The sequence below is a fragment of the Budorcas taxicolor genome, chromosome 16, assembly GCF_023091745.1.
Source record: "Budorcas taxicolor isolate Tak-1 chromosome 16, Takin1.1, whole genome shotgun sequence".
Classification (NCBI taxonomy): Eukaryota; Metazoa; Chordata; class Mammalia; order Artiodactyla; family Bovidae; genus Budorcas; species Budorcas taxicolor.
In genome coordinates, this window is record NC_068925.1 from 57,430,786 (window position 1) to 57,445,749 (window position 14,964).

The 14,964-nt window shown below is 44.0% G+C and overlaps 1 protein-coding gene across 1 annotated transcript in view; it reads right to left on the reverse strand.

Annotated features, from left to right (window-relative positions):
* TNR (tenascin R) overlaps window positions 1-14,964 on the reverse strand; it is a 95,845-nt gene that overhangs the window by 24,853 nt on the left and 56,028 nt on the right. Inside the window, exons 14-16 of the mRNA XM_052653959.1 lie at window positions 12,478-12,621; window positions 11,687-11,817; window positions 10,724-10,856 (exon numbers count right to left, since the gene is read on the reverse strand). Coding sequence (XP_052509919.1) covers window positions 10,724-10,856; window positions 11,687-11,817; window positions 12,478-12,621 — 408 coding nt within the window. The remainder of the gene's footprint in view (window positions 1-10,723; window positions 10,857-11,686; window positions 11,818-12,477; window positions 12,622-14,964) is intronic.

Consider the following 14,964-nt stretch of genomic DNA (forward strand, 5'->3'; position numbering starts at 1 on the left):
AACTGTGGTGTTGGAGAAGACTCTTGAGAGTCCGTTGGACTGCAAGGAGATCCAACCAGTCCATCTTAAAGGAGATCAGTCCTGGATGTTCATTGGAAGGACTGATGTTGAAGCTGAAACTCCAATACTTTGGCCATATGATGCAAAGAGCTGACTCATTGGAGAAGACCCTGATGCTGGGAAAGATTGAGGGCAGGAGGAGAAGGGGATGACAGAGGATGAGATGGTTGGATGGCATCACCGACTCAGTGGACATGAGTTTGGGTAAACTCTGGGAGTTGGTGATGGACAGGAAGGCCTGGCGTGCTGTGGTTCATGGGGTCGCAAAGAGTTGGACACGACTGAGAGACTGAACTGAACTGAACTGATGAGGTATTTACTATAGTACCATTTATGGTGGAGGGAGACTAGAGAAGATGTGATGTTCATCTTCAGGAAAATGAAGAGGTTAAATGCAATGTGTGCACACCATGCAATATTTTGCAATGGTTTGAAGCAAATGATTTTATACATGTATAACACTGTGTGCAAGACCAGGGTTAGTCGTGTCCAACTCTCTGTGACGCCATGGACTGTAGCCCGGCAGGCTCCTCTGTCCATGGAATTCTCCAGGCAATACTACTGGAGTGGGTTGCCATTTCCTTCTACAGGGGATCTTCCTGACCCAGAGATTGAACCCGGGTTTCCTGCATTGCAGGCAGATTCTTTACCAGATGTCTGAGCCACCAAGGAAGCCATTATAACAACATAGATGGATCTTAAAAATGGTGCTGAGCAAAAAAATAGAATAGAGAATGAGTTATGCAATCTAATAACATTGACATACATTTAAAATATACTTAAGGCAACATTTCAAAAATACATTTAAAAAAACACAACAAAAGTTTACGAATTTAGCACATCAAAATGGCTCCATATGAAAGGTGAAAGAAAAGATGGGAGGTAAACAGAAATAAATGAATAAACAGAGAGGGACCTTGCTGGAGACTGACGCTGGTCATATGTGATAAACTGTGTGGTATGATTAATTCAGACCTCTCATCTGACACCCATCTGTCTACCCATGGTGGGCATGCATGGGAATGGTGTGTTCAGATGGGATGTTTAGAGCCCTACCAACCTTCTTCAAATCCAGGTCCCAAAGAAAGGAGAATGTGGGCCTCTCCTTTTAGGGGTCTGCTTGTTTCAACAGCAAGAAGTCAAGCTGTTTCTAAGTAGTGGAGAGGGAAGAAGCCTCTCCAGTGTCCTACTTAGGTGTGGGGAAATATGGCATAGATAGGAATAGATTGCAATGAATAGCGGTCATCATGCTCTCCTTCCCCACTGATAATGATGTGGACTTGCATGACCCACCGTCTGTTGTTCCAGAACCCAGGGTTTGCCCATCTTCATTAATTTTCACAACCTCAGAAAATGAAGCTCATGTTAGATCACACTCTAGGAGTTTTCCTGAAAAGCCCCAGAGAGCAGCTCAGTCTGGCTGCTGGGAGAGCCAGGGACGGAGTGAAGGCAATAAAGAAAACTTCTCATTACCCATCTCTGGGTGCCTCCGAAAATGATTGTCTTCGCTTAACCTCAAGGTCAAGACAACCTTTTTTATAGTGTTCACTGTCTCCGAGGACAAGCTTTAGTGAGCGCCTTGTTTGCTTCTCATAGTATTAAAATAGACAATGAAATCTGCTTCTCGGAAGATCATTTCACCAAGTCCCTGTTGCTCTGTGGGGAATATTTGTTTCCTCATTTATATTCATGTCTCTAAAAGACAAGTAGGCCTTGGATGAAATTTCAGGCGACAGTAAATTATAAATAATGTATCCATATTTTTTTTTCTCTTCTATACTACTTGTATTTAATTCCCCCCAGAGTCTTGTGCAAACACCAGAGACAAGAGGACAGGAAGCTATTAACATGATGGAAACAATGAAACGGGCTTATATTATATGGCAGGAAGGCAATGAGAAGAGACATCTTGATCAAAGGAATTTTTTGAGGTTTTGTGGGAGCCAGTTCTTTTCTTTTTTCCTCTCTTATATTATTTATTTATTATATTATTTTTTTAACATCTCAACTTTTTTTTTTTTTTTCTAAACCATTAAATTGGCATCTGCATGCAATGAGTTCTCTTTGCTTGGCCCACCCAGGATACGATGAGGGTTTGTCAGTGGAGGGAGGCCACTTTGGGGTCCAGCCTTAGACTCTTTTGTTCCCTAAACACGACATAAAAAATACGTAGAACAATCAGCTGAGATCAGTCTAAGAACAGGATACTGCTAAGTGGAAGTTCAGGTACTATTAGTGAAGTCAGAAAGGGTGTCAGTTACTAGAATGAAATTAGCCTATAAACCCATCATCCCTGGTGTTCCTCAGATCTCTTGCTCAGCAGGAGTGATTCATGGGGTTCAGGAAGGCAGCCCTTCAATCTTTTGAGTAAGTGAAGATAACTCTGCTCTTTGTTTTTGTTTCTTTCTCTCCTCTCTCTTTCTCTCTCTCTTTTTAAAGGATGCTGCAGATGGAGCTTGCAGGGTGCTGCATTTGGCTTCAAGGGTGTGCGGGGAGTATGCTCTGGTCCTGCTGGAGGGGCAGGGAAAGGATGGGTTAGAATGTGCTTAGTGTCAGCAGAGGGTGGGGAACTCAGAATTGCACAACCAGGGCTGAGGCACTGCTGCTCCAACCACTTTTCCCAGAGGAAGTCCACTCTCAGGGGATGTCAGGAGATATCCAGGGCAGACAGGGGACTTCTGGGATGAGAAACACCTGGATGCCCAGGTGCCCAGTGAAAGTGAAAGTCATTCAGTCATGTCCAGCTCTTTCCAACCCCATGGACTATACAGTCCATGGAATTCTCCAGGCCAGAATACTGGAGTGGTTAGCTGTTTCCTTCTCCAGGGGATCTTTGGAGGCCTCTTTCCCCCTACCCCACTCCCAGACTCTTCCTCAAGGAGTCTAGCTCATGTCACCTGTCAAGTAAACCCCAGTCCTTTTCTTCTTGGTAGCATCTCCACTCCTACACTTAGAAAGGTCACACACTTGTATTCTCTTCATCTCTAAGAAAATTTGCTTTTTTGGTGAGGGATTTAGGAGAAGGGGGAGGGCATGGCACAGGCAATGAGCACTCGTTAATACTGACATGCATATTTCCAAATTATAGTTTTCTCCAGGAGGAAAGATTGCCTTTCCCCGACACCCTCTTCAGCATTTATTGCTTGTATTTTTTGATGATTGCCAAGCTGACCAGTGAGGTGGTGCCTCATTGTAGTTTTGGTTCGATTTGCATTTCTCTGGTAAGTAGTGATGTTGAGCATCTTTTTATGTGCTTTTTGGCCATCTGTATATCTTCTTTGGAGAAATGTCTATTTAGATCTTCTGCCCATTTCTTGATTGGAATTTTTTTAATATAATAAGCTGCATGAGCTGTTTGTATATTTTGGAGATTAATCCCCTGTTGGTCGCTTCATTTGCAAATATTTTCTCCCATTCTGTGGATTGTCTTTTCATTTTATTTATGGTTTCTTTTTCTGTGCAAAAGCCTTTAAGTGTAATTAGGTCCCATTTAATGTACCCCAATGTCAGCTGCAGCACTGTTTACAATAGCCAGGCATGGAAGCAACCTAAATGTCCATCAATGGAGGAATGGAGAAAGAAGGTATGGGAGACATATATCTACCTCGAATGGAATATTATTAAGCCACAAAAAGGACAAACTAATGCCATTTGCAGTGACATGGATGGGCTAGAGATTGTCATGTTGAGTGAAGTAAGTCAGACAAAGACAAATATCATATGATATCGCTTATATGTGGAATCCAAAAAAATAGTATCAATGAACATATTTACAAAACAGAAAGAGAGTCTCAGATATAGAAAACAAACTTATGGTTAACAAGGGGGAGAGGAGAGGGATGAATTTGGAGCCTGGGATTGACATATACACACTATGTGTGTTAGTCACTCAGTTGTGTCTGATTCTTTGCAACCCTATGGACTGTAGCCCACCAGGCTCCTCTGTCCATGGGATTTCCCAGGCAAGAATGCTGGAGTGGGTTAGAATACTGGAGTGGGTTACCATTTGATAACTAATAAGAACTAATAATAATAGCACAGGGAACTCTACTCAATATTCTGTAATGACCTCTATGGGAAAAGAATCTAAGAGTGGATATATGTATATGTATAAATGATTTGCTTTGCTGCATAGCGGAAACTAACACAACATTGTAAATCAATTGCACTCCAATAAAAGTTAATTAAAAATATTATCAAAACTTTATGGTCACTGTGTCCATTGTGTCTTCATCTTGTCCAGAGCCTGTCATCATGTACACTATAAAATTTACTGTGTCAGTTGCTTTGAATCTTAAAGAAAGTACTGACATGGAAATGACTCTGTAAGCTCTGTGTAATTAATTCACTTGAGGAAATCTGCATGTGAGGTGGCAGAAAGAGCCTGCAATCAGAGAGACACGTGCATCATACTCTGTAAGCAGTCCCTCTTCGCATGGGCTGTCCCTGTAAGGGGTACTGAAAGTCTCCTCCTACGGCTTTTTCATCAGAAACGCCCCTTCCCGGGCTCTGCACCTGGGATTTATCTGTTCCTCTCAACCACCATTTATTATGTCTGCTATGTGCCCAGCTTTGTGCGAGGTGATGTCTTGTGCATTGCTTCTGTCCCTGGGTGGTCACTATGCCACCGGTCACTTCAGTGGGCTTGGGGTGCATCAGTGATTGAGATTTAAATTTGAGCATTCTAGGGAAACTCTGTGAAAACTTCTAGACATAGACCCCTCTTTGCCATGTACCACTGTGGTTGTAGTGGTAAGTCCATCTCTGGTTCCCCAAACTGCATGGAACAACTTGGGTAGTAATTACACTGATGTTACAGGCAAGTGGGCTCTTCAGTGCTTTCCTTTCCAGGGGGGTAGTAACCCTGTGCTGTGGGGGCTCAGTGTCAACAGAAGTCTCACAAAAAGAACAAACACCCAAACACCTAAATACACTGTGATGGTCCCTCTGTGCTGTCCCCGGAACAAAGCCACTACCCTGGGCTCTGTCCCAGATTTCCACAAATTGTCAACCCTCTGTTTACTGGACCTTACTGGGCCCCCAGCTGGATTTGGGATTCTAGACTCAAAACTATTGCACACCCTTTGGCGGTGACTTCATCTAACAGAGGCTAGCGGAGGGCATGGAATCTGGCATGCTCTTACAATCCAGGCAGATACGGAGCAAGGCACAGCTGCAAGATACTGCAGAAACCCCAGGCATATTGTAATCCTGCCCAGCACCACTAGCTGTGGTGTTACTAGGATGGGAATTGAAAGCTCATACTACACTGAGCAAGCAGTGAAACCCATGCATTTGGGGAATGAAATGAGTAGTTTAGACCTAATAAATATGCAGATCAGGGGCTTTGTTTACGTTTCTGTCATCTGTGTCCTTTTTAGCAGAAGGAAAATTTTAATTCAGTGAAAAGCTCCAATCCCTGGGTCTTGGGGGTGGTGGCTTGAGAAGGGAAACCCTGGAGGACCCTTTAATTAACCTGTGAATGTGCAGGGAAGGGCTTGAGCAAGATGGTGACACACCTTGGTTCTGAGGTAAGACACCTCTAGAAAGTCATGGAGCTTGAGCTTACTTGACTTCAGCCCCATAAAAGAGATCAAGTGTCCTCCAAATTCTGCTTGTCAAAGACCCATGTTGGATATATGTCTTCACTGAGTCACCAAGGTTTATTTTCATGTTTTAATTAAAAATCGTTTTTCTGATTATCATGCTCATTGTCAACACTTTGAAAGATATTGAAAAGTATAAAAAGGAAGGAAAAGGGGGACTCAGTCATAATTTCACTACCCTATGGAATCACTAGTGATATTTGGGTGTATTTGAGCCAGTGCCCAGCTTTGTCTTTCAGATCAAGTCTAGTTGGGGAGGTGGAGAAGGCAATGGCACCCCACTCCAGTACTCTTGCTTGGAAAATCCCATGGAAGGAGCCTGGTGGGCTGCACTCCATGGGGTCGCTAGAAGTTGGACACGACTGAGCGACTTCACTTTCACTTTTCACTTTCATGCGTTGGAGAAGGAAATGGCAACCCACTCCAGTGTTCTTGTCTGGAGAATCCCAGGGATGGGGGAGCCTGATGGGCTACCGTCTATGGGGTCACACAGAGTCGGACACGACTGAAGCAACTTAGCAGCAGCAGCAGCAATGGGGGAGACACCTGGGTAGATGGGCGACTTTCTGTCACCTCTCTCCAGTGATGGGAGGATGGGCTCTGGGGGTGGACAGGAATCCAGTCGCCCTGGTGCTCTGAGATGACAGCAGAAGTGTGTCTACAGATAATGAACATGCCTTCACTTGCCCCTGCTGGCTCAGATGGTAAAGAATCAGTGTGCCGAAGCAGAAGCTGCAAGAACTGTGATTTTGATCCCTGGGTCAGCAAGATCCCCTGGAGAAGGAAATGGTGACCCACTCCAGTATTCTTGCCTGGAGAATCCCATGGACAGAGGAGCCTGGCTACCATCCACGGGTTTGTAAAGAATTGGACAAGACTGAGCAACTAACAGCACACTTGCCCCACATGGTGTACAGCCGCCCTCCCCTAAATATGGGGAGACGGAGGATACAGTCTGGACAGGGCAGCACTGCATAACAGACTGCAGAGAGGCACCCCGGAAAGTGGCAGGAAGGGTTGTTAACAACACAGACCGCAGAGCTTGCACACCTGGGCTCAATCCCAGCTGTCCTACCTGAGAGCTATGGGATCTTGGGTGAGTTACCTTATCTCTCTTTGGCCCAGTTTCCATATCTGTAAATAAGGATACTAGAACATACCTCATAGACTGCCATGAGGATTAAGTTAGAATACATAATACTGTTATAACAGTGCCTGTCAAACAGCCCTCAAATATCAGGTGTTAGTTTATTTCCTATTGTACACATTAGATCAACCTTACCCCTTAAGGTGGGGTTCCCTGGTGACTCAGACAGTAACGATTCTGCCTGCGATGCAGGAGACTTGGGTTCTATCCCTGGATGAGGAACACCCCCTGGAGAAGGGAATGGCAACCCACTCCAGTCTTCCTGCCTGGAGAATTCCATGGACAGAGGAGTGTGTAGACTGCAGTCCATGGGGTTGCAAAGAGTCAGACATGACTGAGTGACTAACAATTTCACTTCACTTTTCATCCTTCAAGGGTATTTCCAGTATCTTCTGCTGATATTGGGTTAGCCAAAAAGTTCATTTAGGTTTTTCTGTACAATGAGATGTAAAAACCTGAAGAAACTTTATGACCAACCCAATATTTAGATGAAGGAAGGCAGAAGGAATGCTGGATTTAGAAGTGGAAGACCTTGGTTTAAGTTCTGACCCAGCACTTACTACCATGTAAGTCATTTGATTTCCAGGCACCTAAGTTTCATCATCTGAGGTGAATGGGGATAATAAGACCCTTCTTACCAGTTGTTGTAAAAGAATGGGTTGCTACCATAGAAATGCAGAAGTGCTTTGTGGATGGAGAACCGTACACTTCATACTGGGGCTTTATTTGTGCAGGTTTTACAGGCAGCAGAGGCAAGAAGGAGGGAAGGACAAGCTGTGCTGGAAAAACCTTTGCAGAAAATCTGCACAGGAGCCTGCTCTCTTACTTGGTGCATTTAGTTGGTGCAGGAGGACCAGGAATTTGTGCTGTTGGTTCCTATGGTTGCCTCGGTAGCAAGAGGTTCCTGGCAGGGCTGTGGCAGTGGGGGAAGGCAGGAGTTCAGTTCAGTTCAGTCGCTCAGTCATGTCCGACTCTTTGCGACCCCATGAATCGCAGCACGCCAGGCATCCCTGTCCATCACCAACTCTCGGAGTTCACTCAGACTCATGTCCATCGAGTCCGTGATGCCATCCAGCCATCTCATCCTGGGTCGTCCCCTTCTCCTCCTGCCCCCAATCCCTCCCAGATTCAGAGTCTTTTCCAATGAGTCAACTCTTCGCATGAGGTGGCCAAAGTACTGGAGCTTCAGCTTTAGCATCATTCCTTCCAAAGAAATCCGAGGGTTGATCTCCTTCAGAATGGACTGGTTGGATCTCCTTGCAGTCCAAGGGACTCTCAAGAGTCTTCTCCAACACCACTGTTCAAAAGCATCAATTCTTTGGCACTCAGCCTTCTTCACAGTCCAAATTTCACATCCATACATGACCACAGGAAAAACCATAGCCTTGACTAGACGGACATTAGTCGGCAAAGTAATGTCTCTGCTTTTGAATATGCTATCTAGGTTGGTCATAACTTTTCTTCCAAGGAGTAAGTGTCTTTTAATTTCATGGCTGCAGTCACCATCTGCAGTGATTCTGGAGCCCCCCAAAATAAACTCTGACACTGCTTCTACTGTTTCCCCATCTATTTGCCATGAAGTGATGGGACCGGATGCCATGATCTTCATTTTCTGAATGTTGAGCTTTAAGCCAACTTTTTTGCTCTCCTCTTTCACTTTCTTCAAGAGGCTTTTTAGCTCCTCTTCACTTTCTGCCATAAGGGTGGTGTCATCTGCATATCTGAGGTTATTGATATTTCTCCCGGCAATCTTGATTCCAGCTTGTGTTTCTTCCAGCCCAGCCTTTCTCATGATGTACTCTGCATAGAAGTTAAATAAGCAGGGTGACAATATACAGCCTTGACATACTCCTTTTCCTATTTGGAACCAGTCTGTTGTTCCTGTCCAGTTCTAACTGTTGCTTCCTGACCTGCATACAGGTTTCTCAAGAGGCAGGTTAGGTGGTCTGGGATTCCCATTTCTTTCAGAATTTTCCACAGTTTATTGTGATCCACACAGTCAAAGGCTTTGGCATAGTCAATAAGGCAGAAATAGATGTTTTTCTGGAACTCTCTTGCTTTTTCCATGATCCAGCAGATGTTGGCAATTTGATCTCTGGTTCCTCTGCCTTTTCTAAAACCAGTTTGAACATCAGGGAGTTCACGGTTCACGTATTGCTGAAGTCTGGCTTGGAGAATTTTGAGCATTACTTTACTAGCATGTGAGATGAGTGCAATTGTGCGGTAGTTTCAGCATTCTTTGGCATTGCCTTTCTTTGGAATTAGAATGAAAACTGACCCTTTCCAGTCCTGTGGCCACTGCTGAGTTTTCCAAATGTGCTGGCATATTGAGTGCAGCACTTTCACAGCATCATCTTTCAGGATTTGAAACAGCTCAACTGGAATTCCATCACCTTCACTAGCTTTGTTCATAGTGATGCTTTCTAAGGCCCACTTGACTTCACATTCCAAGATGTCTGGCTCTAGATTAGTGATCACATCCTCATGACTATCTTGGTTGTGAAGATCTTTTTTGTACAGTTCTTCTGTGTATTCTTGCCACCTCTTCTTAATATCTTCTGCTTCTGTTAGGTCCATACCATTTCTGTCCTTTATTGAGCCCATCTTTGCATGAAATGTTCCCTTGGTATGTCTAATTTTCTTGAAGAGATCTCTAGTCTTTCCCAATCTGTTGTTTTCCTCTATTTCTTTGCATTGATTGCTGAAGAAGGGTTTCTTATCTCTTCTTGCTATTCTTTGGAACTCTGCATTCAGATGCTTATATCTTTCCTTTTCTCCTTTGGTTTTCGCCTCTCTTCTTTTCACAGCTACATCTACTACTGCGGGCAGGAATCCCTCAGAAGAAATGAAGTAGCCATCATGGTCAACAAAAGAGTCTGAAATGCAGTACTTGGATGCAGTCTCAAAAATGACAGAATGATCTCTGTTCGTCTCCAAGGCAAACCATTCAATATCACAGTTATCCAAGTCTATGCCCCAACCAGTAATGCTGAAGAAACTGAAGTTGAATGGTTTTATGAAGACCTACAAGATCTTTTAGAACTAACACCCAAAAAAGATGTCCTTTTCATTATAGGGGATTGGAATGCAAAAGTAGAAAGTCAAGAAACACCTGGAGTAACAGGCAAATTTGGCCTTGGAATGCAGAATGAAGCAGGGCAAAGACTAATAGAGTTTTGCCAAGAAAATGCACTGGTCATAGCAAACACCCTCTTCCAACAACACAAGAGAAAACTCTACACATGAACATCACCAGATGGTCAACACCGAAATCATTGATTCTATTCTTCGCAGCCAAAGATGGAGAAGCTCTATACAGTCAACAAAAACAAGACCGGGAGCGGACTGTGGCTCAGATCATGAACTCCTTATTACCAAATTCAGACTTAAATTGAAGAAAGTAGGGAAAACTGCTAGACCATTCAGGTATGACCTAAATCAAATCCTTTATGATTCTACAGTGCAAGTGAGAAATAGATTTAAGGGCCTAGATCTGATAGATAGAGTGCCTGATGAACTATGGAATAAGGTTCGTGACATTGTACAGGAGACAGGGATCAAGACCATCCCCATGGAAAAGAAATGCAAAAAAGCAAAATGGCTGTCTGGGGAGGCCTTACAAATAGCTGTGAAGAGAAGAGAGGTGAAAAGCAAAGGAGAAAAGGAAAGATATAGGCATCTGAATGCAGAGTTCCAAAGAATAGCAAGAAGAGATAAGAAAGCCTTCTTCAGCGGTCAATGCAAAGGGGGGAAGGCAGGAGTAGGGGAAAATAATTATTTTCTTTTGCAAGAAGAGGCAGTTGAGTTTCTCTGATGGGCGCCTCCCTGGCCAAGTCTCAGCAGAGGCTGCTGAGGAGCCCAGTGCTATGTAGGGGAGGAGAAGACAGCAGGGTGGAGGTACCCCTCTCACCTGTGGCAAAGGCGGTGGAGGTGACGCTGCTCCGCTCCATGTCCTGGGCCGCCTGCAGGAGCACCGTGTAGTCTGTGCTCTCCAACAGGCCCTCCAGTCGGATCCACGTGTCCTCCGCGTCCACAATCAGCTCCTGCAGGATGAACCAGGGGAGGGAGGTGGAAGGATGGAGGGGATCAGGGAAGGGAAGTCCAGACCCCATGGTCACTATTACTGTGACTATTTTTATTCCACATCACATAAGGAGAAGATGTTCCAATAAGCAGAGAGAACATGTCCTATGTGGGACTGACGCCAGCTCCCCTCCCATGGATGCATGCTGGACAAGCTTAGCCGTGGGTTATTGAACTCTGTGGTTTTCAGATCACACGGGGTCTCCTGGAGGTGTGATGAAGGGAGGAACCTCCCTCTTCCACACCCGCAGACTAGCTCTATTGAAACCTATTCTGTTTATTTGGTTTCTGAATATGATTTCACTTTACAAAAAAAAAAAAAAAAAAGGATTTCACCATTAACAAACATTTGACAACCAGTGCTATAGGTGGCCTGTTTCAACTACCACCTAAAACAGAAATTTGTGACCTCTTTACTGTGGGCTGTATAGATGGAGCCTTTATCGTGCTTATCGAGAGGCACATGAGACTGTTGAATCTGGTATCCAGCTCATGTTTGCATGGCCCTGTTACTGAAAATTCATTCCAACACTATGTACTTATTAATTGGCTTGGAAGCTGGTATTGGCAGCATCAGTCACAACCGAGTGAAGTTGCAGGGTAAGATGCCCCTATTACCTAGAGCAGAAACTGAGGCTCAGAGAGATTGAGTGTTTTGCCTTAACTTGCACAGAGACTAACACTCAAATGTCTGGCTTGCAGATGAGTGCTCTTTCCTCAACAGCCTGCTGTGTATCTGTAATGGCAAACTTGGTTTACTCCCTGTGGGTTGCTTCCAGAAAAATCTCACCTTGCGGCTTCCATCAGTGGATTTGTAGGTCAAGATGTAGTTTTCAATCTCTGCTCTGGGAGGCTGCCAGGAGATCAGGGCACTTTGTCTGGTGACTTCACTAGCTGTCAGATTTGCAGGAGCATCCAGGACTGCAAAGAAGAGAAAATGTGAGGAGTGGACACCCCTCCAGCTCCTCCCTCTTTGATGCCAGGCATGTGGACCAATTTGTCTATCTATGTGATCTCTGGGCTGCTCACATGGTGACCCCAGTTCTCGTTTGGACAGGAGCATAAAGGACACTCCTGGGCAGAAGGTAATCCTTCAGCATCATGATCATTCCTAAAGCTATCCCCTCTTCCCTCACCTGGTCCCCTGGGCCTGGATGTGGCATCATCCAGTCTGAAATCATGACCTTGTTAAACTTGCATGTCTGTGAGTTCACTCTTGAATTTACATCATTCCCACATGTAGAATTTTGTCTACTGTCCTCCTGGCCATGACAGCACCTGGCAATTCTCTCCCAGATATTAAGCCCTTTAGTATCCATCAGACTTTAATGGGCCAGATGCATTGCCGGTACTGGCCTCTCTTGACCTGGTTCTACTGCTCTCAGCCAGACTCAGGAAGAGAGTTGCAGCCCACTTTCACTGGCATTTGGGCTGCAGTTAACTAAAATAAGAATACCTCATAACTGCATTGTCCAAAACCTATAGACTCTAATCTAGTCTAGCCCTTGGAAACTGATCATTTTCAGGATCCATAAAGGCCTCCCGGGATATTGACATGGAGCTGACCACTCGAGTACTCACGGGTAGAGAAGTTGGTACTGACGGTACCACTGGTGAGAGGCCCGCTGGTGGCATACATGGTGACAGTGTAGTGGGTCCTAGGAAGCAGGTCAACAAGCTGGAATTCCTCACTGTCCCCATCAACCAGGATGGTCTCTCCAGCAACTGAAATCAGATGGATATGGATAAGGATTGAACAAGACTATTCAAATGCACTGTTAGAGTATTTTGGAAAAAATCCTTTAGAGGTTATTTAATTTGGCATTATATTCCATACAAAGCTCCCCCTCATCTTGTTTTTCATCATAACTGAGAAATTATTTGGAGGCCAGGTAGTCTTTCATATAACATCTACTTGGGTCTCTGGAGTTAGAATAAACCAAATCTCTTGTTTCATGACCCCTTCCTGCCCTTCACTATTCCTAATCAGGTTTTCTCTCCTCTAGACTAAGAGCATTCAGCCCAACCCCCATTACATGTATGAAAGTGAAAGAAAGTGAAGTCGCTTAGTCATGTCCAACTCTTTGCAACCCCATAGACTGTAGCCTGCCAGGCTCCTCCGTCCATGGGATTTTCCAGGCAAGAATACTGGAGTGGGTCGCCATTTCCGTCTCCAGAGGATCTTATGAGATGATTCTAAAACTGTCACATTCCTGGCCACTTTTCTCTAAACAAGGAACTGTTTATCAGTGTCCCTGCTGAAATGCAAAACTCAGAAGAGGACTGAGAACAATAATTGAGATGAGCTGACAACGAAAGAAACAGGTTAAGACTCTGCTTTTATTTGTGCCAAGTATGTATATTAATCCTGGTCCTAGGATATTGTTATCATAGGCTGAGATTAAAAATCATCAAAGATCATGTTTAAAACCCCTCCCAAGCTTACCTTGTGTAGTTGATTTTTTGCACCCATGGGAAGGGATTTGCATTCATTTCTACTGCATTTTTCCTTGTTGACTGAGTGTGGGGCTACCACTGCAGTTTACTAAAATATATCTGAATTTGGATTCTAACAATCACAGTTTTGTTTGAAACATAAATTTTGTATTCATATCTTTTCTATATTCATTCAAGCTGTTGATAAAACTGTTCATTAGATCAAGGCCAAGCCTCTTATTGTGTCTTGAGAATACTTCTGAGTCATTCAGCATTTAATAGAGTTTACTGGGCACTTCTCCAAACAATGGCAGGGCTGAAGTTTCAATTTTTTGTGGTCTAATGACATAGAAGAGCATGCGAACAAGTTAAAATCTAAACTAGCCCTTTGAAAGAGCTCATATAATGGCTCTATCTTTTTAATCTCCTTTGCAACATGGTGCCAATAGTCAGTGCTCCAGCCACATCAACTATGGCAGTTCCTGAGACTCTCCAAGCTTTCTCTCTAAATGCACCACAGGCTGCTCTTTTTCTTGGAGTTCACGTCTTTTTCTTTTTCTCTTTTTCTCAGATCTAAGATCTGCCTTCTTTCTTCCCCTCCACACCCTCACTCCAAATCATAGTGGCCCATCAGGTGTGGCAGACTGGTATTTCGTACTTGCCCACATCATGATGCTGCCCACATTGGGTTGTAACTTGTTACTTGTCTGCATCCTTACTAGAAGTGAATTTTTCGAAGATAAGAACTCGTGTTTTGCTTTGAATCATTGTAGTCTCAGAGAGTGCATGGCACTTTGGAGGAAAAGCAAAAGTAGTTGTTGAATGAATGGAAATTGCTATGATGGAACTCTGTCCTTCATATCTGTGAGCAGGTGCATCTGACTGCCTTAAGGGAATAATGAGAGCTTTGATCTAGGAGATTGTGTTGGAACTGAGACTTAAAGGATGAGTTTAGTAGGTAGATAAGTGGGAAAAGAGTTTCCTGGTACAGGAAAGAACATGTGCAAATGCATGTTGGCTTGAGAAGGCAGGTGAGAATTTAGAAATGCAGGGTCATAATGTGTAGGGAGGGGTGGTAGGGTTGAAGTGGCTTGCACATGCACACAGCAGGGTTAGGATGTATCCACAGTAATGATGTTCATTCTCTGGGGAGGGTCAGTCATTCAATCAGCTGTAACTCCAAATATGATCCACCATGCAGTTTTCCATCTAAATGGGAGGTGGGCATTCTAATGCCTTGCTGAGGTACTGATGTGCCAGCAGATTTGCCAGTGAGAAAAAGGGGGCAAAAAGTGGTTTGGGCAAAACTCATACTTTGCGAACCTGTTCTGGTATGTAGTAATCATTAATTCCTTTCCAACTTATTTAATAGTCTGTTTTGGTTTCTACTTTCCCAAGCTTTGACAATCAGTTTACTTTGCAGCTTACAGAATTGACTTAATCTGTCATTTTTGAAAATCAAGACATCTGCCTGCCTTCTGTCTTCTGGTATCTTTGTTCTCTGGATTCCTGCCTATAACCCACAATATTCTGTGAGCACATGTATAATTTAGACAGAGAAATAATTTCCTAGGCCTAGACACTTGAACTACTCAATAGCATTCTGCTTTGGGCTTCTCTATTCAACTTCAA